This window comes from Emys orbicularis, chromosome 24 (assembly GCF_028017835.1).
Source record: "Emys orbicularis isolate rEmyOrb1 chromosome 24, rEmyOrb1.hap1, whole genome shotgun sequence".
In the NCBI taxonomy this organism is placed as follows: domain Eukaryota; kingdom Metazoa; phylum Chordata; order Testudines; family Emydidae; genus Emys; species Emys orbicularis.
The window spans coordinates 14,727,806-14,752,627 of NC_088706.1; the positions used below are offsets into that span (position 1 = coordinate 14,727,806).

The following is a 24,822-nucleotide window of genomic DNA, read 5'->3' on the forward strand; positions in this document are numbered from 1 at the left end:
TTGCTGAGGTGGGATGTTTTGTTGAACACAAAGTAAAACTAGAACGAGTGCTATCTGAAGGGAGGAACACTTCCACACTTCCTGCCAGAGCTCACCTCCAAATTTTGGAGTAAAAAATTGTTTTAAAATAAAAACTTAAATCCTGGATGTTCCATTTCAAAGGCTATTAACCCTCTCCACTCACATGTGCAGTTCATTGCAGACTCACGCTGAAATACTGCTTGCCAGGGTGCTTACCATTGTGTAGTCATTAAGAACTGCCTAGCAGGAACACCTTTCACCTCCCGGATTTCCAGCTCCATCCAGGCAGCATGGCAGCCCCTCTTCTATAATCCACACCACCTCATCAACCCACTGAGCCCAGGAGAGAAGCCAGCAATAGCTTAGTGTGTATAAAAGAGTTAAACACAAGAAGGAGGCAGCTACCTAGAGAAGGCGGCTCCGCTGACACCGAGACCCATGGGGAGAATCCCATTTTAGTGAAAGTTAGTTACATGTCTGGGCTTGGCAATAACTCGGAGGCTTGTTAAAAAAAAAAAAAGAAAGAAAAGAAAAAAGAACAGAAAGTAAAATCTCAGCAGTAGGGGGTAGCACTAACAGAATGGGACAATGCTAGTGTTTGCTAGACACACAGACTTACACTGTACTTCTCCCCTGTTATACTGGGGAATGACGCCACTACCTTTCAATATTAGTGCTGAACTGTAATTTACGGAGAAGGATCTGGGTAAGGTCAAAGGTCGTGAAACTTATTCCCACTGCGATTGGACCTTTGACCCAGTTCATGCTGAGTCCTTTGTACAAGCCTCGGATTAGTCCCTCTTCTCTTATAATCTCTCGCATGGTGGGCAGGATGGAACCATACACATGTCCCGTGACCCCGGCCGTCTGCATTCGCCGACGCACCACATCCAGAGGGTAGGAGGCCGACTGGCCGATCAAGCCTGCGCAGGCACCAAACGCGAGACGTTCCAGGGGGTATGGCTGGGCTCTCCCACTGTGATCTGGGAAAGAGAGAGGAAGAGGCAATGTATAAATAGCTTCCTGGAGTAACTGCATGACTACAAAGTTACATGGTCTAATGGCCAATACAGCAGAGAGGGTGTCAGGATCCTGGATTCTGACTCAGTGTGACCCTACACAAGCCCTTGAGTGTCAGTTTATTCAGCTATAAAATGGGGATGATGTACCAAGTCCTGCTGCTTCCCAGTCCGACAGAGGTGAGGAGAGAGGAGACATCCTTCGGTGCAGAACGGGGGAGGCAGCTTTAAGCCCTTTATGACCAAGTGCTAAAGCTCTGAGACGCTGCCAGCCTGAGCTCCCGTCACCAGGATGTCAGCATCCCGACGCAGAGCGTGCTTTACCTGCATGCAGTTTCTTCAGCGACTCGTAGGTGAAGAAGCTAAGTCCGGCGTACGGGATCACCCCAAGGATAGTGGGCGCAAAGCCCCTGTACAAGGTCTTCAGCCCCTCCTCCCGAGAGATTCGGATGAAGACGTGGAGGATATTGCTGTACCTGTCGAAACCCAGACCCCCAGACATTACTGCCTGTGCAGGAAGGCCATTGGTAATGCTTCCAACCTGCCTCGCTGGGGGACCTAGTTAACCTGCTTGCTCGGCTGGAGAAGTCCACCAACGTTCAGTTCCGAGCGTATGACAGAGGAGCTCAGAAGGGACTTGCTTAAGAGCCAGCTCTTTCCAATAGCTTTATTGTGGTCATTTGTTCGTGACCTGTTGACCTAGCAGAGGTCGTCAGGTTGGGCCTCTCCTGAAAGAGGCCAGTTTGACACTACTCTTTGGACCAAGCCAGCACACAAGGTACCTCTCACTTGTGAGCTGATCACTATTTGAATTACTACCCTTGTGGGGAAGTCTCGGACCTGTGTCACACAGGAGGCCTTGGAATCTATTAATCTCCTTCTGGAGAAGAAAGGCCACTGGACCAACTGCAGCCCCCAGGTCACTTGCATACATCAGACTTGCCGATTCCCAAGGCTGTCACACCAACCCAGAGTTACACCAAGGCTTGAGCTTCAAAACCATCCACCTCCATCCCGGGCGCTTACACCCATTCCCATTAGCCACTTACATCTCCTTCGGCGTGACAGCCATTCGGGCTCGCACCAGGTCCAAGGGGTAGGTTAACATGGCAGCTGTTGTACCTGCCAGCGAACCAGCGATGAATCTGGGTAAAGGAGTCAATGTTCTAACAACGAGAGGGAGACAAAACCAAACAGATCACACCTGCACAGAATAAGGATGGTAACTTTTCTTAGGCTTCCTCCCACCGCTATCCTGAGCTGGCTTCCAGCAGCTAGTTATACTGGGGGGGCGGGAGGGGGGGGGGTGGTTGATGCTGATGACAGGCTGGGGGCTGCAGCAAGCCTGATTCAGGTCTTTCAGACACCATCTGCCCTCCCGCACGGAGAAGGGAGCAAGCAGCCATGCACTAAAGCGCAGGGGGGTTGGTTTTCAGTGCTCTGGGGAGACTGCGTCCCGTTGCTTCTCTTGACAGCGGAAAGACACTTCGTACTGCCCACCTGGCGACACCGAGTGCTAACCTCCAATGCTCTCTGGGCCGCTCCTTGCTCACCCCTCTAGAAGGCAGGATCTTATCAGCCAGAGGGAATCTGTCTGGGACACCCCACACTGCTTAGCTCCTGCCCCACGGCGCTCTAGGGCTCTCCACCAGGACAGCAATCAGCTGAGCAGCGACACTCTCTGCTGATCAGCAATGGGTGCCTCTAGGCTGTGGGAACCTGTCACCTACATAACAATCCTAATTCCCACAGGCCTTCAGTCCACACAACTCCTCCCACCCCAACAGTCAGACTCTGCTCCTAGGACAAGACTCAACACCAGCAGCATCTTACTTTCCATGAAAGCCGTAGTAGCTTCCCAGGAGTTGCTTGTACTCTTCGTGCGCACAGAACTGGATGGCAGCGTAAGGGATCACCCGGACCATCGTGGCCGAGTTCCCGCGCCACAGGCTCAAGAAGCCGTCATGGAGGTAGGTGCGGTAGATCAGCCTATAGGCTTCCTGCATGCAACAGAAAACGAGAACGGGGTCGAAGGTGAGAGAAGGAGACGCTTTCCACTCGACACCTAGGATGGAGCCAGAACATCTTCAGCAGGAGGAAGCAAGTCCCAGCAAGATGGCTTCCCTTGGCCCCCAACCACAACGAGGTGGGAAGACAGTCGCTATTTACATTCACTCCTTTGGGCTGTGCCCTGGATACACAGAACTAGAGCATCAATGTCTCTCGGATAGGAAAAGAGTCTTTTAAAAGAGAATCGGACACAAGCAAAGCTGGGAAGAGTCAAAGGGCTCAGAGCGGTTTAAAGACGACATGCCTTTTAGTTTCCTCTTCCAGTGCTGGAGCGATGCCTGCACAGACCACTTTTCAACCCAAATCAATAGACTCGTTACAACGCAGAAGGTTTGGGGGGGGGGGGGGATTATAAATATTAGCAGAGACTATCTGTAGCATCAACCTAGCACATACATCATAAAGCACTCTACAAACCACAGGGAGGGGTGCCCGCCCAAACTCAACTGTGCAATCATCTTTTAAACAATTCCACTGCTGGTTGAGTGAGAACATTGGGTGGGGGAAATACACAATATCGCATTGTGCCCAGCAAGATGGAGCCCAGGGTGCCACCGGATGAAGAATTGATTCTCTGTAGTGCAGTAGCACCTCTAGGCCCAGAACAAGGATAAGGCTGGCACTTGGCTAGGTGCTGTACACAGGTATGATGAAGACAGTGCTCCTTGGGGCAAGGTTATCAGTTACACTGTTACAAATCTCTTCCTCTCTGCTAGTTCGCTATAAACACTGCTAATAAAATTCAAGCCAGACAGTTAATACAACAGAGAGCACTTTTATTACTATTACTGCCATTAATCAAACCCTTTAGGTCAACAGGAGACAGACATCACCTCACCTTGGCAGAAAATCTTTTTGCAGACACTAAAAAAAAAAAGCAAAGAGAAGAACATTAGTGTGAGGACTTGCTACACATTTAACTAGACAGAGTCCGATGGCCATGCAATTCAGTGAGTCAAAACTATGGGGATGAACCTGGCACCACAGTAGCTGCAAGCTGTTATCAAGCCTTTTTTATTTCTTAAAAGTCATGAGTTGCATAAAGGAGCAACATAGTGAAAACTTGTTTGCATGTGACTGTTGCATGGCCTTGAAAGGATTACAAATCTGTCAGGAACTGGAAAGCAACTGCTGAAGGTGCCGGATTGCTAAAGAAACAAGTTTTTGTTGTTTGTCTTGTTGTAGCCGGTTTCATACCTGCAATAGGAGTGTTATTGGAACGGAGCATTTAAACACCCTGGAATTTCCTCTCCAAATACCTTGCATGTCACACAGTTAAAGGAATGTGGCCAAAACTTTGAACAGATGCAAGAAAAGAAATTACGCCCAGTCTTGCAATGAGGTCCAGGCAGGGGTCCTCCCTCCTGCATGGAGTCCCGTTGAAGTCCTGCCCTGTGAAGGATGGTGGCCTCCATTTGTAACTTGTGCGTGGAAGGGATCTGTTAAAATATGCTCGACTCTTAACCTGAGAGATCGGCTTATGTGCCACAGGATCTGTGAGCAACCGTACAGTAACTAGCAGGCGCTGTATGCTTGCTGAGGAAGAAACCTTCATTTGCTGAGGCCTATCTGGAAACTTGAAACTGTTTACTGCAAATGTCCACTGCAGTGGAACCAGCATTTCTGCCCTCCCAACAGCAGGCTGCCACACAAGGTAACTTTTGTAGCCCAGATGGCCCAAGGCTGCTTCCAGCTCCCTGGATAGGAAAGCAACTGCCAGCTAAAACCCCCAGACAGTGAGAGATAAGGAAACTCTGCCAGATACCAAGAGATTAGCCAGAAGTGGTAGTTTCTAATCATATTATTTGCCTCCTCTGCAGAGAGTTTAACTGGACAGAGTACTTGGCTTTTCATAAAACATAGGCCTGTACAAGTTAATGTTGATTTGTACAGATAGCTGCTAACTCACCCCTATTCTCCAGCTCCCATTACACCCTTCAGCTCTAAATTTGGATCTCTTATTGAAAGTCTTAAACAGGTGAAGTGAAGGGCTCATTCCAGTGAGGTAGACAGTGCAGGCAGGCGCTAAGCTACACACAACCCTGCCAATGCACCTCTATCCCAATCTAGAGTCACCCTGGGTATCCTAGTTCTCAGCTCTCTCCCCCACCCACCCACATTAGCTCTGCTGACGCACTTCAGTCCTGTCCTGCAGCCCCCTGCTATTCCAGATAGGGGCCTCTGCTAAGCAGATATTGATGATCAAGTCAAATCGCCTCAAAATGAATCACATCTAAGGATTAGATTAAATCTAAAACTCATTTAATCTGAGATGCAAACCAGATTTAAATCCTTGGCCTCTCTAAAAGTCTACTGCACACACACACACACACACACACACACACTTGTAATATTTAATATTCCTGGGTAGTTCTTGCACTGAAACAGGGATTTATCAGCCCATAGCTGCAATTTGACAGATGATAAAAATGCTCCCAGTTCTGATCAAATGCATGAGGATTTTCTAGTCAAAGCAGCTGAACTTGGGTTTTCAGTTATGCACATTTAGCATATGGGATGTGAAAGGGATTTGTAGTATAAAGGCAGATATTTTGGACTCTACTTCATTGACTCTTGAAGCAGTCTGTACAATTGATTTAACTTGCAACCAGAATAATTTTAGATCAAGTTAATTTTTCAGTACAAATAAATAACGTAAGTTTGAGTAAACACGTTCTACTTACCCATCCTTTAACAGGAAACCCCAGGTGTCTATTTACTTCCTTCTAATTTTCACCATGTCCCCATTCCCTCCTTCCCATATTCCCTGAGGTTAAGGAGCCCAATAGCATCTTTGTACTTTTCAATGTATGTCTCCAACCTGAACAGTCTCATGAAGCCCAGACATGGAAACCCAAACCACTACACCAAGCCTTCAAAATGGCATCACACACCCCTTCAGTTTTAACTGCAACGCCTTACAATGCATGGTTGCTATACGTTTCCAGACCCTCCCTCGCCCACAGACGATAAGAGCATGCCAGACCCACACTCACAAGCTGCGCTCATCTTCCACTGAGAAACAGTGGACTCAGTCCTACACCACGGAAGTAAATGGCAAAATCCTATGACAACAGGAGTAGGATCCAGACATATGGGCTTAATCCTAACTGAGATTTGGGCTGATTGTCACCTCTCGGGATCAGGACTTGTATCCCAAGCAGAAAACAAAGGTCCCGTGCTCCTGTCAAAGCCGTACAGGGTTTTCTGCAGGTTTAGGAAGAGCAAAACGTCAGAGCACAGCTCAGCTGCACCGCTGGCAGGGGAGAACAGGCACTCTGTTCTTTTAGAAGCTGGCTGCTTTCTCAAGGGCTCACAGCATTCACCTTGAAATATGATTTTTGTCCGATCCAGCGGGGCCACTGCTGTTTTTGCAACAGCACCAGCCAATGCACCAGACATCAGGGAGTGGATCACTTTCCTTTTCTCCGGGCTCCCCTAGGAAAAAAACAAAAACAAAACAGACCATGTTACATTGCTCAATGAAGGGACAGAGTTAGGTGACTGGGATGCAAACCAACTTTCCTGTGCACAGCGTCTGAGCGTATGCCTGCACTGCAGAGGTCTGGGCACTGAGAGATGGGAACCAGAGTTAGCCACACTGGGTGCGACTGTCCCTGCTGCTAAGCAACACTCGAGTCATACCTGTATAGCTGCATCCCTGCTGACACGGCACTAACCTCGGTTAGCCCCAGAATTCCTAAAACCTGTCTCAGGGTTCCTAGTGCTGCGCTAAGCTGCTCTATGAATTGTTTCTTAGTGCATTATGGGAGAATTTGTCTGTCCTTCCTAACCCCTGGAGGGCTATGGGCACCCAGGTTCTGGAACCCAGGTTACAATCTGCACCCACCCTGCAAAACAGATGGGTTAGAGCCTGTGTTAAAGTGAAGTCCTGGCTCTAATCTATACACCCACCAGGTAAGGAAGCCTGGATTCAAAGCACGTATAAACCCAGGTAAAACTGTGTGCGAGTGAACGGTTTATGGCTAAAAGCCAGGCACAATGGGGACATTCGTACAGCTGTCCCAGGACTCTTGGGAGTACATTTGCTTAAATAGTATTTCAACATGTGGGGAACAGCAACTGGCAGTTCTTTGCTGCTCAGTTTCTTTAGTGAAGCCTTTTATTCACAGAGACTTGGACAAATGGAAACCAATGTCAGGGCTTCAGAAACTCAAATACAACCCGCAAAATGCCAGTTACGCTAAAGCAGAAATTCAGCTGGACCCTGAAGAATAAAGATTAAAACTAGCTAGCAGGGTACAAAGTCCCCAAATCATGCCCATAAGCATCCATTCCCTGCTAAGATTACAGTGAAAAGCACTGCCCCCTCCTGATTTAAGCCAAGTCCTGAAAGGAAGTTGCTTGTTTTATTTTCAACCTGCACTTTCAGGGACACCACAGCGTTATTCCAAACTGGCCCCAACATCATAGAAGCGTAAGGCAAGACAAGTTTCTCCTGCAAGATAACTGCAAAGGAAATAGCTTGGTTTCTTATATGCCTGTCATGGTTCAGATTTAGAGTGCAGTTTGCTTTCCATAATACATGCGCAGAAAGCAAGCGCAAGTGTTAAACACTGAAGGCAACGAACAGTCAGGAATGCAGAGATTAGTCTTGCCCATGTTAGCTTCTAAAGACACGTTTATGTTTGCATGGCATGTCTTGTATGGTAAGCGCTCTTTTTTCTCAGAAGCATTTGCCCAATTTTGACTGTACTCCTTGGTAATGTTGACTCGGTTCCCCTCAACCAAAGATCTTTAAAAAGCTACGTGATCAAAAATACTGCTCAATTGTAGTCAGCGTCTGACCTCTGCCTGCCCGACCCTAGACACAGGCAAAAGTGGGGCTCAACTTCTGCCCAAGTTCTGGACAAATAAATTAAGGGGAAAACAAGCCGTAATTACTTCTTTATGCAAGTCCTGTATCAGCCACGCGCAGCCCTTGGTAATGTTGCGGAGTTCTTTACAACAGTCTGCCAGGAGACTTCTGCAAGGGGTCAGCCCAGTATCAAAGGCAGCAGCACATGCTGACATAGGTAGGATGCCCAGGTGCTGCGTCAGTGCCCAGAGGGCTGGGAGCGGACAGTGCGCCCCTCTGGCTCCCTCCCCCTCTCCTCCACCCACAGCAATCTTAAATGGACTCCAGACGGAGCTACATCCCAGCCAAGGCAGGAGAAAGGGTAAACCAGCCCAACGCAGAGCCTTTGGCGGGGACAAGGAACAGAGTGAGCAGCCGGAAAAAAACCCATTCCCAACCCCATTTAAACAGTTCAGCACAGTGCCAAGTTGTATGGAAGAGTCTCAGGAGAATTCAGGAAGCGTTTCCAACCTTAGCCTGCTAGAGTCCCAGATAAGTAGGAGTTGGAGTTGGCAAAATTGTGTGGCTTGTTATAAGTGATGCTGTGGAGTCTCACTAATTCTGACCTATACAGGGACTAACCCAGGAAGGTTGGGAGCAGGCAGCTACTCCCTGCACTGGCTCATTCTCAGAGAGTCACTTTTGTTCCTTTTCTGCCAGTTCCTTAGAACTGCATTTAAAAAAATCTGCTACACTTGCTTCCCAATCATTTTCCTGATGCCAGCCAGGGACAAACTCATACATACCAGAGTTTGCTCCTCTCTTCCCCAGATTATTATAAAGGAAAGAGAGGTTCTCGTGAGTTTCACTTTGGCCCTTAGGTACACCAGGCTTAACAGAACACTACATTTGTAAAAAGGACATTGGGGACAGATGGTTTGACCTTCACGTGGAATTTAAAATCCACTGATTCCATTTATATTATTTCCTATTCAATAATTTAAATACTTTTCCTATTTTTACAACAGCAGCTTCATAACTACTGATACAACACAGCAAACACGCTGACCTAAGGCAGACAGAGGAGATGCTGGTTATTAGAGCAAAGGCAGGAAATCAAGACTTGTGGCTTCTATTCCCAGCTCTGCTACCAAATACACAACCTTGGACAAGGAACAAGTTCTACGTGACTCAGTGGGATACCCATCTACCTCCCAAAGGATAGGCAGGAGACTGGACGCATTTAATGGATGTTTGTAAAGTGCTTTGAAATCTTCAATGAAAGCCACTGTTGTACGGCATAATATGTGTAAGCACTGCAGCTGCTTCAGGGCTCCCCAAATCAGATGCTGTTTGCTTTTCCTTTTTGGAGTAGCAGCCAGCCAAACCAAATCTCCCCTCCTCCCCCTGCAAATCCATCACACCCACACCCCTCCCCGCTCTTACCTCAGATAGAACATGGCTGGGTACAATTGGCTCCACGCCATTCTGTTTTAAACCCACTTGACCTTCCTTCACACCATTACCCATACCAGTCGTGCTTACTAGGCAGAAGAGTTGTGGCTCCTAAATTTTAATACAAAACACACCAAAGCAGTGGTTAAGTGAGAGTAGAAATGAACATTGGGGTATTGTTACCAGTTTACACTGGAGTACACAACATGATCTGCAGTAGAGGCCACCTCCAACTGTCAAACCACCACTTTAAAAGTACCCCAAAAGGTTTCCAACACAGTTTATTCCCCACAAACCAGCCAGCTTCTGCTTAGCAGCTGATTTCTAATGTTCCCTTCTGTGTGTGGTTTCCCTGTAGTTAAATACTGGGCTGTTATAAAACTCTGTTTCCCCTGTAAGACTAGAAAATATGAATTTCACTTTTGGAATCGGATTTATTCTTTCCTGGGCCTTCACTGATGTGTTTTGGACCTTCAGGGACCCATGCGCTCACTTCTCGGGAAGAAACAGCCCTGAGTATCTTCAGCACCAGATGCTGTTTGATAGAGCTCTGAGAAGGATGTTTACAACTCCTTAGAGCTCCTCTTTTAAAATGAAAGCTCTCAAGCAGGGGGAGGGATAGCTCAGTGGTTTGTGCATTGGCCTGCTAAACCCAGGGTTGTGAGTTCAATCCTTGAGGGGGCCATTTAGGAAACTGGGTAAAAATCTGTCTGGGGATTGGTCCTGCTTTGAGCAGGGGGTTGGACTAGATAACCTCCTGAGGTCCCTTCCAACCCCGATATTCTAAGATGCTGTCCAGAGGGTAAGGATTCAAAATTTTAATGAAAAAGCTACTTAGTAGTCCAAAACATGATGCGAACAACAAGCAATAGGAATATTTGCATTGCAGAGGGTCTATAAAGACACAGTCACATCACATGATGCAGATGGATATTTTCATGGGGATAAAGACCATGGTGCCAGTCACATGCTGTAACAAAGCAGCTAGAAGGGAGGACTTTATTCAACTAGTGTTGCTTTGCAGAACAGTCTTGATTTCCCACGTGCCTTGTGTCTAGTTATTGGTTGCCCTGCTCCCTGTTTCCCAAAAGAAATCATAAAAGAGTGAAAACCACAGGCAAAGACAGTGTCTTTCATGAGCTCAGCTAAGGTAACAAATAAAAACACAAGAACGGCCAGACTGGGTCAGACCAAAGGTCCACCCAGCCTAGTATCCTGTCTGCCGACAGCGGTCAATGGCAGGTGCCCCAGAGGGAGTGAACCTAACAGGCAATGATCAAGTGATCTCTCTCCTAGGATGGAGAGCGCCAAGGAAGCACAGGCCAAAATACCGATCCCAGGTCCACTGAGGATAAAGACTTGTCAGTGAAACTCATGATGAAGGGTCCATAATTTGCTTTAAAACCAGGTTCTAGACAAAGATGACGAGAAGGGATGTAACCCAGAGGACTTTTAAGCACAGGTACACAAAGGATTCCAGTAGCCTGGGTGCGTACATCTGTAATTACAGCGTTAGAGCCCTGTAACCCGGCTACAAGTGTTAGTTCTGGGATCCGGTGAACTGGGAAAACAAACAGACCCTCTCAGGCTCAGGTCAGCGCCCCTCCTCCTGCTCATGGAGTCCACGCAGTGTCATCTGCGTGCCCTGCTGCTGCCAGCCCCCGCCACCTCCTGCGCTGGGGAGCGAGTGTGCCGAGGAGTCGCAGCGCCTCTCACTCCACAGCCCACAGAGCAGCAGGGGCCGGCAGGAACGGGCACACAGCCGCTGCCACACCAACCCCACGGGCACGAGGTGGAGGTGCTGACTCAGCGTCAGGTCAGAAAACGACTCCACCGACCCGCCAGGTCAGGCCTAAAAGTTAGGCCCAAGCAGACTGCTAGGTAGCATCACCTTATTCAACTGTGTTCTCAAAGACAGCCTTGTTCACTGGTCAAGGCCCCAATCCTGCAAAACCTTATCGACAGTCCCAGCGACTTCAAGGAGACTACTCACATGCATAACTGAAGCACATGCCTAAGTCTCCACAGGTTCAGGACACAGGAGTGTTTACTATTTTTAGTCCTATTTGCTCTACAAATGTAGAACTACTCGGTGCCATATTTGCAGTCCCTGTGTGTCTTGTGCAGCACTGTGCATTAAACAGATTCGGCCAGGGTTAGTGGAGTAACAAAAAGTGGGCAAATGCAAGCTGGCTGTACTTTACACAGCATGGTTATGTGTTATTTATGCTGCAGTAGCACATAGGGGCCCCAAACAAGGACCAGGGTCCCCACTGTGCTAGGGGCTGCACAGATTGGTAATGAGAAGACATTCCCCGGCCAGGAGAATTTATAATCTGAAAGCAACACTTTTGGCCAAGGTGGGCTTCAAGACTGAATAAAAATTTAGTGAGTAACACACACATTGTGGCTTCGTAACAAGATTCTAGACGGCCTGCTGGAGAGTGTCAAAAAGAGATCATGACAGCTACCAATTTAAAATCCTGTGAAACCCACTCTCGTTTTTCAAGGAGCAGAAGAGGAGAAATTTCTCTGTTCTAGCCAGATGGAAGGTGTAATTTACCTCATTAGGATTCTGCATCATTAGTCAGCAATCAAATGCATGATATATTTTCACTGAGCACCCTCAAAAGAAGTTGGTTCTTAGTCACATTTATCCACATGCATGTGTTACAGACAAGTGTGTCATCTGGCTAGCTTACGAGCCACATATCTAGATTCTTTGTAGGCATCCTAAACGTATTTTAGTAAATGCAGAAATATTTAGGTGCACTAAAATGAACTGTCTGCCCCATGTCCGTTACTGGATGCACAGTATAGTCTATGTATGTTAAAAAATTAGACAGCACTGGTTGACTTCTCTCTTTAGCTCTGCTCATTGAGTATTTGAGCAAACTGCAGCCTCCAGATTAATTAAGCTGTAAAATTAACCCTTCAACAGGTCAGGTGTTCTGCTTTCTTAAAAGCTAGTTTTGGTAGCTCTCCCTGATTAAAGGAAGAGCAAAACAGAGTCAAGTTCTTCAAATAATGCAGACAACTCACTTGGTGAGATGTTGCACAAGGAAGAATTTAGTTCATTGCCCAGACTGAGCCCTAAGGGAACATGATCACGAGCTTTACGAATCGCTGTGTTTTCATGGGCTGTGGCATGGACCCTAAGGCATCGGCAGCTCTTTCATTAAAATTCTTTAAAGACTTCAAACTTATACCACAACTCATCACATAAAGATGGATTAACCAAGATACCATGCAAATTGCAATAATTGGTGACAGGAAGGGTTAAGCCTGAGTTCTCTGGATAAGGAGACAAAGTAACAGAGTTACACTGCAGGTTACTATGAGTCTCCCTTTAAACTGACTTCTCAATTAAACTTGTTTACAAATAGTTTGACTTGATATAATCTGATCTACAGTACACATGAAATCCTTAGCTGGTCACCCAGCTACCTCCTTTCCTGTTCTTGGCCCCCTGGCAAGAGCTAATCCTGAATTGATCACAAAGACACTCACATTGCATGGATATTTATTCACTGCTTCACTAATGCAGCTGTTCTGATGCTGTGCATAGATTTTGCAGTGCCCAGCTGCTCTTAAGCACTCCGACACCCTGGCAATCATAAAAGCAGACCTTGTCATTCCAGTTTACACATTTACTACTGTGGTCAGAACATAGCAGAAGACCAGGTATCCAGCACACACAAACTGGCTTGCAGCCTGTCATTGCCAAAACACACTTGCCCTAAAAATCCCCACAGGAATTTAGATCCATTGCAGGACACTAAAATTTCTAATAGAATGTCAATTACTCCAGTGTGAATGGCAGAGATATTACAAAGCAAACCCTCAGCGGTGTCAGCTGTGGTTATTTTCTAAGAAACATTTGCTTTCAGCTTGGAGAGTGCCACTGGTGACTATGGAAATGGTTCAGAACACTGGACGCAGAGTTCTGACTGACAGGTAGTGGCCTAACCACACTGCTCCTGCCAACGGAGGCATGAGTCCCATGTGCATACATTCCATTTCACAAGAGCAGCAAGACAAGCAGTGCATTTCAAGTTACTTGCATTTTTCCAGCAGTTAAGAGTTACTGTGGCTTTGTGCCACAAGAAATCTGCTATAAACACCCAGAAATACAGTTGTGATTGATCCTTAGTAGTTGCAGTGATTGAAGAAAAGCAGGTCTGAAGGTGGTAAACAGCTATTAAGAGTAACAGGCACAAGGCATGCAGGGGCCTGGAAGGCATTTCATTCTATATTTAAAGCTCAGAAGTAGATGGCCAGTGACAAAGGGAGATTGGAATGAAATTGCTGCTAGTTTTTCCTACACAAATTCACAGCATAAAATGGAGACTAATAATTCACACCTACAACATGCCATTCATCCCCAAGAATTGCAAAGTACTTTATAAATTTATATCCATAGACACAGATTAACTTTACCCACTACCGAGATGCAGGTACCACACGCAGACCAACACGTTTCATATGGGCTCCGTATTAGCTTATATCAAGAAATGAGAAATACTGCATTCAACTGAAGCTGCAGAGGAATTTAGGAGGCAGGAGGTAATTGCCTATGTTAGCTCAGCATATGCGCAATGTGCCCAGCCATTTGATGGTGTCAGCAGCAGCCAGGTGGAGAGCTGGTAGCCCGCCATTGGAATAAGTCCATGGGGCACTCGTCAAGAATATAAGAGAGTCTGAAGTTGACCACAGCTGCATTGCAGGTCATTAGAAAAAAACCCATTGAAAGAGATTGGCCGCACAGCTGCCCTGTCCGAAACTGGGTCAAAGATGACCACGGGTACCTTGGCAGATCAAAACGTGGTAGACAGATGGTTGGGTCTGTGATGAGAGTGTGATTAACGACGGTTGTCAGTGACCACTCATTGTGCCAAGCAGATTCCACCGTCATGTCGTGTGGTGGCATCAGTGACCATAAAGGGCATCTAGAAGACAGGTGAGCTGGCAGGTGGTTGAAGAGGTTGGTGTACGAAGGCAGATCGTTATTCACATGGATCTTGGCCAGCACCATGACAGAGGCCTTCTCACGGCGAATATGGGGCGGTGCTATGTTACTAAGTATCGGTCGCCATGGCAATGGAGTTGCCCATAAAGTCCTGGTAACAATACGCATGGGTTTGTTAAACTCTACATCGACCAGCCTCCTGTGAGATGAGCGACACCAGACAGGAGAACAGTACTCTGCTCTTGAACAGCAAAGGGCAAGGGCTGATGTTCTAAGTGTCCGGGCGCTCACACCCTAGGTTGAGCCAGTCAATTTTCTGAGCAGGTTGTTCCAAGGGCTGCCTTGGCTGCCGTCTTCCTCAAGTGGTTGCAGTATGTTAATGACCTATCCAACGTCACACCAAAGTAAACTGGGTTTGGATCATGGTGCAGGTGTTGGCTGTTGAGGAAAATGTTTAACTCGTGGCTTGTGCTTGCATTATGCAGATGAAATACACTAGAAACCATCTTGGAAAAGCTCGGCTGCAGGCGCCATCGACTACAATAGTCTGCCATGAGCTATTTTGCCTTTGTTAAAATTCAACCAATACACTGGGACTAACACCTGTCTTTACTAGAAGTATCATGTTTGCACCTCTTCTTCTCCCAGCCCTTGGCAGTAGTTTTTCTGACATCCCCTTACATGAGGATAAAGCACTGAACACAACAGGAAAAAACACCCCCCTGAGCACAGCAAGTTGCAGTGCTGTAAAGTGCCAGTGTAAACAGTGCACCAGCGCTGGTAGCTGCACCCCTCATGGAGGTGGGTTTTTTAGAGCGCCGGGAGAGAGCGCTCTCTCTCCCGGCGCTGCGCCGCGACCACACAAGGAACGTGTGAAAGCCTCATTGATTTTCACATTTGTCAAGCCAGTTCCGAAAAAGCTCACTCCATAGACTTGGACTGCAGCATCAGCCCAAACACAGATTTATGTACAAACTTGACCCTGATGCATAAGGCCTGAAAAGTTCATGGAATTTCATCCTTTTAGCAGTTTGCATGGATGTTTTTTAGCACAACATTAATGCACTCTTCAGTGATTCATTAATAAATCACTGAATGGACCTTTCGTTACCAGAAAGGTATCTTCAAGTTCAACATGTTTTCCCAGTTCCAAAGTACAGGCAAATGCTGCTGGTTTTCCCCTACAGCCAAAGAGACAACCAGCACAATGACGATGAGAAAGGAGATACAAATTCCTTACATGGTTTTTAGACTATCTAGCTTGAACTGAGAGAAAGCCACTGGCCATTGGGGAACGGTTATTTAAAAAGCCTAGTAATTAAGCCAACTGCGCTAATCAGTGCTGTCCAGGCCCCACAGCTCAGAATGCCTGTTCCACAAAACGGAAAAGCTTGGCAACTTCAGCGACCACAACTGATTCTCTAAAGTGCAGCTGGGAACTCCTCACAATCCCTGCTATAGCCAAAGACTGGAGACCAGTTCTTCGCTGCAAGACAAATAAGCAACCCTGTTGAACTGGGAGCGGGAGAAACTAATGGATTAGGGAAATCTGAGGAGCCAGACTATCAAGGGGAGGAAGTACACCATTTCTACTGGAGCACCCTCCTTTCTCAGACAACTATCACCGCAGAAAATGAGAGAAAAAGGAAGTCACCCAGAAGTCTGTAACACTCTGGTCAGGCAAATGCAACCTTCCCACTGGTTGATTTTCCAGCCAAACACCCCTGCCACCAGGGGCACTGGAACAGGGGGGGATCTGGGGGCCATGGCCCCATCACTTTTTACCGACTGTACGGGTGAGCAACAGGGAGGGGCTGGAAAGGAGTGAGCAAGGGGCAGGGTCTTGGGGGGGGGGAGAAGGGGCAACGTGGGAACAGGGCCACAGTCTGGGTGCCAATGCCCCCCCCCCCCAGTTTGAGAGAGTTTCTGTCACCCCTGCCTGCCACCCTAGTGCAGGGTATTTCCTTTGCAGAAGGCAGAGACAAGAACACAGGTGACAAGAGGCAGCTATGACGCAGAGCTGCCAACAGATGTAATGCCAGGGTCACTCACTCACCATACCCTGAATCATTACCACAAAACAAATGAGGTTTTACAACTCCAGAGGCACGCCTGGTGCTTTGCAGCATAAGTCAACAAACCCCTTGCCCTGCAGAGCTTACATGCAATGCAAGGAGGGCAAAAGCTAAAAGACATTGGGGGAGAAGGAGCGAAATGAGAGGGGGAAAGTCACGGGATCCGTTTGTTTCACATTTATCTTGTCAGCATCAAATCTCTGCTAGTGAATTAAGCATGAAGCCAGGTACAAGCAGAGGGATGGGAATGGAGGCAGCAGAAAGCTAGCCTGGAGAGAGGAGTTTTGGGGAGGAGATGGAGGCTGTTGGCCCATGGGCTGCAGTTCCAGAGACAGAAAGGGAAAGAGGCACCAAGCCCCGAGCCGGGAGGAGGCAGAGGGTTTGTTAGGGTGAGCAGTGACGGCACAGAGGGAGGATACAGGCCGGCAAATGTTACAAGAGTGACATGTGGTCGATAGGCACGATCTCATCCTAACACAAAAGCTCTGCCTACACTTGCTTTTTACCTGGTCCATCACTAGGGTTCCCACAGTAATATAAATGATACTTGGTGGGCTAGGCTTAGATCAATTCCAATTAAAATGGCTTAGAACATGGCTGTGTGGCCTTTGGGAGAAAGCACAAAGGTGCTCGTTTAAAAATTTAACAGGGGGATGACGCAGGCGGCCATCATGGACTGACTGGAGGCAGGAGTCAACATTTTGATAGTGACCGAGAGATGACAGGGAGCTTGGGGACAGGCTATGAAGGGCTTTGAAAGTGAAGACAAGCAGCTTATGGTTTGAACCAATGGAGAAGGGGGAGCCAATGGAGGGGTGCAAAGAGAGGGGTGACATGGCCAAAGCAACGGGCTAGGAAAATAATCTTGGCAGCAGCATTCTGAACATAGCAGCAATCAAGCTGTGAGATGCTGAGAATCTGAATGAGAATTTTATCTGAGTGGATGGAAAGGAAAAGTCGTATCTTAAAGATACTATGCAGAAAGAATCTGCAAGGTTTAGACAGAGAGTCTGGAGTGGAAGGACTAAACAAGCAGATCCCAAAATAGCTATAAGCAAAGTGTTTCCCCTTTCCTTACTGTTACTTATTGGAATACAAGCATTGCTAGTCTGAATACTTGCAATCTTCATCAGGAGCTATTTCAGTGCAACAGCTTTGATCATTATAGCCTCTGCCTTAAAACCCACATTTATTTGTGTGTGTCAGAGCTCAAGATAAAACATTAACTCAGTCTTACCTCGTTAAACCAAAACTGAAGTGGATGTGCCTTAACAAAAACATTATTTTTCTTATTTCTCAATAGTGATGCTATTTCACGTTGCACACATGGTCTGAACTTTAGCTGGAAGTATCCAATTATTTCAGTTTGTTTTAATCATGCTATTGCAAACCTTATATTAAGTTGCTACCGTGAACTTAAGCATCCGTCCTGCCTAACCAAAGCACCTTGTACAACGCTGTTAAGATACATCCAGCTTGGTAGGCCCAAAATTTGACATAATGGCAAATCATATTTTGACGGTCGTGCATGACAGCAAGATTAAGAGCAGATGTGGGAGCAAGGAACTCCAGAAGTCTAAACTAAATCAGCCTGGGTTTGGGGGTTAAACAACTTACTCCAAGTTGCACAAACTGTGTTTCTGCTCATCCCCTCTGCAAAGCGGGGGAAAATACCTTCTGTTGCCTGCAGAATTGCAACAATTAATATTTCTACAGCAATTTGAAGAAGGAAAGCACTACATCAGCATTAAGGTATTAGTGCCAGTTTTACATGAGAGATATACATCTAAAGGGTTGGTCGGTTGGGTATATTTAGCAGCAGAATTACCAAGGGAAAGGTGACTGGTTCCTGGACCTTTCCGAACACTACATTTGTTTGGCCTGGTCCGTACTAAGCCCATGGTAATCTGCTTCAAGAAGTAACAATACACTCATTTCAAATCAGCACTGGCCACCTGGCATTGTATTTTCCTTAACCCCTTAAAGTCAGCATGCCGGGTACAGTACGTCTGTGAAACACCTTGCCTCCAGGTGGCCCTGGCCCTGCCTAAGTCAATGTACAGCCATTGTGAACAGCTGCTGCAGTGTAAAGATGTTACTGTGGCAGAGGCTGCGAAACCGGCCTGGGGCCAGCAAGACCTCAAAGTTGGTGCTCTCTCTGCCCCAAGGACCCAGTCATTCTATAGACAGAGTCCCTGCTGAAGTAAAGGGGAATACTGAGGGAGATCGGATTGAGGGGGGGGGGGGGGCAAGGTTTCAGTGTGAATGGCTGGTTTCCAGAAAAATGCCAAGCACCCACCATCCCAGCTGAAGTCAATGAGATGTGCAGATACTCTGTGCCTCAGACAATCCAGCTCTGGTGTTTCAAACCAGGCACCTAAATTCAGTGGCCACTTAGGAAAATTTTGGCCTAATTTCTGTGTTTAACAATTGGGTCATTTTTAACTGCATTCATTTTTAGATTGTGGGTGAGTCATACCAGCCCTCTAGAAACCCTTACAATACAGACTCTCTTCTCTGTTATTTTGTAACACCCACTGACTACAGATACCTCGGGTTACCCTCATCACTTCAGCCATTAAAAAAAAAGCATGTTTCCAAAACATTCCAAATTTACCAACCACACAAACACCCCAGGGGCAAACAACCTCCAGAAAAAGCCTTGCATATTAAGAGACTGTGAAGCACAAGGATGCAACCTTATCTTCCAAGTGAAGATGAACTTCAACCCACATTTTTTAGCTAGCTGACTAGCATATTCCTGTTGGCAATGAAGTTAATGAATGCCGTTATATCATTAAACCCTCAGCACTACCCAAGAGAGCAATTGTCTACAAGCTTGACATTTTATAATATAATAGCAGTAATTACTACACCTTTACTGTAGTACCTGACAAATTCAGCAGACGCATAAAACTATAAAATGGCACTGATTAACTTACATGACCCTTTCCAGCATATCCTGTTTTTGTTTTGTTTTGTTTTGTTTGTTCCACCTTTAAGACTAGTTTGAGCATGTTTTCCCACTTCCATGTTTGGAGGCAGAGCCAGGGAAGTGGCTAAACTAGAGTGGGATAAGGGAGGAGAGATTCAGAGCACTCAGTACACCATGTGTTACTTTCTAACCCTCCAGTATCTATCCCTGAGCAACAACATCCAACCCCATATTCTTCCCACATTTATTTCAGCTTACAAAAATGCACTCATCTAGTGGTCTGGAAACACATATCTGAAGGAATATTTGGCTTGAACAGAGCCTTGAGATGATCATATTTAAGGAACAGATGCCTGATGCAGAAGATTTCTGTATCTAATGTATTATATTTTCAGATTTGGTTTTAAAGTGTTAAACGTGACATTCACAGGGAAACTGTGCCCCTTGAACACATATTGTTTGTGCAGAAACTTGATGGTGGCAAGAACAGGAATAGCAAGTAGGCCTTTTACCATCAGAAGACCATGGGGGAAGGGAAGAGAAAACAGAATTATATCTAGTCAATACATTTGCTCAATATCTCCTCTTAATACATTGCATCTGAGAAGTCCACTAAGAAATTATTCCTAGTTGTTGGCCAACTAAGCAGCACAGGACCCTCTGTTGCTTTTGACCAGCACAGTAACTCAGCTTTACCCTTCTATTGCCAAATTTGACAGGAAGTTAAAAAATTCTATGCAGCTTATCACCTGATCATTGACCCAAAGACAAAAGGAGAGGGAAGACAGGGTGGGTGGGAAACATTGCAAAGTGTCCCCCAAATGCACACTAAGATGCTTTACCACAAGCAGAAAGACAACGTCAAACAGATCAGAGCTTGCATGCTCCAGGCTGACAGAGCCAGTGACCTGATCCCTCTGACCCACAAGCCAGCTCTGTCCCCTAACACAGGGGCACCAACGAAGGAAGGTCAAAGGAATATTTACACAATATCAAAGAGCTAATTCATGGGGGGCAGGGGGGATCTCCTCCCATAATGAGGGAGGGAAATGGGCACACCAGGAACACCCCTAACTCATACTTCAGGGTCCCACGTAACTCAGGAATGGAAGTGAGAAGGTTTCAGGTTTTCCCCTGACAGCAGAGTGCTGGGACGGGTGCAACTCCCCCACCCACGGAGCAGGGGCTTCCCACGACAGTATCAGATCCCTGTGGGTGCTGCTCCCCCTCTCGGCCCTTAGCACCTGCTGGGCCCCAGCTGAGCCGGGAGGGGAGCTGGGCAACAGCAGGGGCACCAGCCTCCTGGCGAGCGAGGGGGCTGTCCCGGCGGGGCCCTAGGTGACAGCTGGGGCTGCTGGGCCAGTGGGGAGGATGCCCCACAGCAGGCTGCCGGCCCCCCCATGCTGGTCTGGGGCTGTGAGCCCCACAGGGCGCTGCGGTGGGAGGGGGAGAGGACCAGACTGTTACCCCCCATTCCCCAGAGGGGCTGTGGTTACACCTGAGCCCGGGGGCAGTTACTCAACCAGCTCCTCTGCAGCTAGGGGGCGGTAGGGTGACCAGATGTCCCGATTTTATAGGGACAGTCCCGATTTGGGGGTCTTTTTCTAATATAGGCTCCTATTACCCCCCACCCCCGACCCGATTTTTCACACTTGCTGTCTGGTCACCCTAGGGGGCGGCTACCCCCGGCTGGGGGCTCTTCCCCTCCAGCACCTCCCCAATACGGCACTGGTGGGGGAGGGGAACAGCCGGGGGACCCCACATGGGCGGGGCTCTAGTCTCCCCTCCCCCAGCGAAGCGCCGCACTCACCGGCTCGGCCCAGCACTGGTGTCCAGCTGGGTCTCCGCGCTGCTGCTGCGGCGGCGGCCTCTTGGGTCCCCCGCGCTGCCGTAGGCGCTGGGCGGGGCTCCACTCCCAACCAGCCAATCAGTGCTGGGGCTGAGGGGCGGGGGCGGTATTCTGCCCGCTGAGTGGCAGCAGCCCCAAAGACGGACAGCTTCTTCAGCCAATCAGCGAGGGGAAGGGGGAGGGGAGCTGGGAAAGGGGGGCGTTGGAAGCTGCGCTCGCCTCCCTGTGCTGGGCGCTGTCCCCCCCCCCCCTCCCCCGCTGTACCGGGTACTGCCCCCTGCATTGTCCCTCCCCTCACTGCCCTGCCCCTCTGCAGTGGGCACTGCCCCCTACACTGCCTGCCTCTTACTGCCCCTCCTGCATTGCCTGCTCCTCACTGCACCGGGGACTGCACTGGTCACTGCCCACCCCTACCCCCTCATTGCCCTCCCCATTGCACCAGGCACTGCCCACTCCCACTGCCCATCCCCCACTGCACCCTCTATTGCCCAACCCCCTCCCCCCCCCCCACTGCACCCTGCACAGGTACAGCCTGCCCTTCACCCCCCCTGCACCAGGTACTGCCCACCCCCGCATTCCACACTGCACCAGACACTGCCTGCCCCCCTCACCCATCCCTCACTGACTGGGGGGAGGGATAGCTCAGTGGCTTGAGCATTGGCCTGCTAAACCCAGGGTTATGAGTTCAATCCTTAAGGGGGCTACTTAGGGATCTGGGGCAAAATCAGTACTTGGTCCTGCTAGTGAAGGCAGGGGGCTGGACTCAATGACCTTTCAAGGTCCCTTCCAGCTCTAGGAGATAGGATAGGATATCTCCCACTGCACCAGGCATGCACCTTGTGCTGGGCTTTCCCACCACTCACTGCTCCAGGCACTGCAATCCTGATCTGGATGACTAGGTTACTGCATGTCCTTCACAGGATCTTACTCACTACATGTACTCCACTGCATCATGCTCATGGTGCAACCTTGCACCATACAATGGATCACGGTGCCTACTCACAGAGCCACCCTGCCCTAAGCCAGGGGTCGCCAACCTTTCAGAAGTGGTGTGCCGAGTCTTCATTTATTCACTCTAATTTAAGGTTTTGTGTGCCAGAAATACATTTGAACGTTTTTAGAAGGTCTCTTTCTATAAGTGTATAATATATAATTAAACAATTCTTGTATGTAAAGTAAATAAGGTTTTTAAAATGTTTAAGAAGCTTCATTTTAAATTAAATTAAAATGCAGAGCCCCCCAGAACGGTGGCCAGGACCTGGGCAGTGTGAGTGCCACTGAAAATCAGCTCGTGTGCCGCCTTCGGCACGCGTGCCATAGGTTGCCTACCCCTGCCCTATGCTGTGCTCTGCTCACACTAGTTCACAAGCTGTTCAGTGCTCTTTGCTTTACAGCAGTGTGATGTGTAGTGCAAATATCACACTAATGCTTTACAACTCAGACAAAAACAAACAAGAATAACTCCAGGCTTAATTCCAGGAGCAGGGCATTCAAGTACTCAGTATTGTTATTTATTTGGTTTGCAATAGTGCCTAGAGTCCCCAGTCAGGGCCTCATTGCGCTAGGCACTGTCCCAATACATAATAAAAAAATAGTCCCTGCCCCATGGCAATAGGATCTGGTAACTTTAGTTCAGTGGGTATTTGTTGTGAGTTTCTTTCAGTTGATATCTTTTGTTTTTTGCCATCCCCAAAGGAAATTCAGGTAAAGCAGAATTTAGGACAGAGTGATCTTGTTTTCTCATTTATGGCCATCCTGACTCACCCTTCAATGACATACACATTCTCTCACATCAAGCTGCATGGTCAGGTGAAAACAATCAATCCAAATAACAGCTGCAGTGCCGACTTCAAGTGTGGAATTGCAGATTCCACTCAGGATTAGCCAAGAGCTGGAGTCGTTTTGACATGATAAGATCTTCACAACAGTACTAGGACAGGGCACGGAGTACAATTCATCGAGGCTTCAACAGCATGACAAGATGGACGATGCTGCCAAATTGTAAGAAGGTGTCCGGTATCTCAGGGCTCTGTCAGAGGCGGATACAATCCAGCCAGGATGGGGTTAAATGGTGTATTTTGGGGGGAGTTACCCTGTATCCAGCTAGAAACAGATAAGATCTTTGAGTCAGGGACTGGCTCTCAGCACAGGGCCTCGCCCAACGGGACCCTGATCTCAACCACTGCAATACATCATAAGTAGGCTTGGAAGGTTTAGAGTTTTGTCAGTAAATGTCAATTTCACCGTATGCACATAAACCAATTAAAATAATATTTCCATCCATGATAATAGAAATTTACAGATAGGCAAAGTAAGAAAAATGCTGCTTGAGTTTGATTTAAGGATATTTTGATATGTGATGCTGGCAATTTGTGTTTCAACCGTTATAAAGCTTTAAACTTTTGAATCTCAGTGTCCACTGTCATTAAATAATTGTCTGACCCCCTTCTATTGTCTGATCTCCCCCGTAATTTCCCACAACTGTGCAAATATAAATCAATAAAAATGGGGAAAAAGCTTAAAAATAAACATCGATATTAGCCATCAAAATTATAAAAAATAAAAATCAAATTCTGCCAGGCCTGAACATCCATAATAAATAATAACAACAATAATTTAGAACTGAATAGGAATTAGCTCTGCCACAGACTCACTGGGCAAGTGACTTTGCATCTCAGTTGTCCATCTGTCTGAGGCGGGAAGCATGGTCCAGGGGCTAATGCAGTGGGCTGGGAGCTAGGACTTTTGGGTTCCATTGCTGACTCACTGTGTGCCATTGGGCAAATCACTTTCCCCACTCTGTGCCTCAGTTTCCCCATAAGGATAATGGCACTGACTCACTTTTGTAAAGTGCTTAGAGATCTCTGGATAAAAGATGCCTATAAAATTGATAAATACAACTATTTTATTGATTAGTAAAAGAGAGAGAATAATCCAGGTCTCACGAGGCTGCTATGACACTTTGTCTTTGCCAAGTGTGAGGATAGCCCAAGGTGAAAGGTTCAGTGTAACAAGGTCCCCAGGCGAGTGATCCAACTGCTGGAAAACAGAACAGAAAGTGCTGTCCATGTTGGACAAACAATTCCAAAGCATGTCGACATCCCGCGTGCTCTGGAGCATTGGAAGATACCATTCAATTTAATTTTCCAGCCCTGAAAAACAAAGATAAATGGTGAGCCTGGGAGAGAATTAGGGCTGATAACAAAGGGCTTAATGTGGAAAGCAAATGCTTTCAAAGCGGAGGTCTATGGCCTGGATGCAAAGCTGGCAATCCGTTTGGAATCAGCAAATTACTGCATAATGCCTGGAATTCAGGGCTTCCTTTAGAGCTTTGTACAGAACTAGTATCTCAGATTTCTATAGTGACTTTCAATCCAAAGGATCCCAAAGCACTTTTCACAAACTATAGGGGAATCACTTCACATGGTCCCAAAATGCAGCCACCCCAATTCAGGACAGCAAAGAGGAACACTGCTTCAAACTGCATCTGCAAGAGGAACATAGGGAGGCAGAACTCAAATTCAGCCAGCTTCTGTACCCGAGAGATAAAGTCCTTATAAACAGGGTTACATGCTATGTTTCTGGGATATTCCTGCCATTTACATATCCTCCAGGAGCACTTCTGAGATCC

The 24,822-nt window shown here is 47.4% G+C and overlaps 1 protein-coding gene across 1 annotated transcript; it reads right to left on the reverse strand.

Moving 5' to 3' along the window:
- Positions 1-560: 560 nt before the first annotated feature.
- Positions 561-21,205, reverse strand: SLC25A42 (solute carrier family 25 member 42). The gene is made up of 8 exons (XM_065422212.1): positions 21,153-21,205; positions 9,355-9,474; positions 6,437-6,548; positions 3,949-3,974; positions 2,874-3,040; positions 2,090-2,206; positions 1,365-1,516; positions 561-1,004 (listed from the first exon to the last, which is right to left on the reverse strand). Exons 2-8 carry the CDS (start codon positions 9,436-9,438, stop codon positions 679-681), a joined length of 984 nt encoding a protein of 327 aa, XP_065278284.1. The 5' UTR covers positions 9,439-9,474; positions 21,153-21,205; the 3' UTR covers positions 561-678.
- Between the last annotated feature and the right edge of the window lie 3,617 nt (positions 21,206-24,822).

What these genes read in the sequence shown, in the direction of transcription:
- SLC25A42 (XM_065422212.1), bottom strand. Translation starts at nt 9,438, where the DNA reads ATGGGTAATGGTGTGAAGGAAGGTCAAGTGGGTTTAAAACAGAATGGC. An exon ending in CCAGCCATGTTCTATCTGAG is followed by an intron (nt 6,549 to 9,354) that starts GTAAGAGCGGGG and finishes TTTTTTTCCTAG; the next exon opens with GGGAGCCCGGAGAAAAGGAA. An exon ending in GCTGTCACGCCGAAGGAGAT is followed by an intron (nt 1,517 to 2,089) that starts GTAAGTGGCTAA and finishes GGGTTTCGACAG; the next exon opens with GTACAGCAATATCCTCCACG.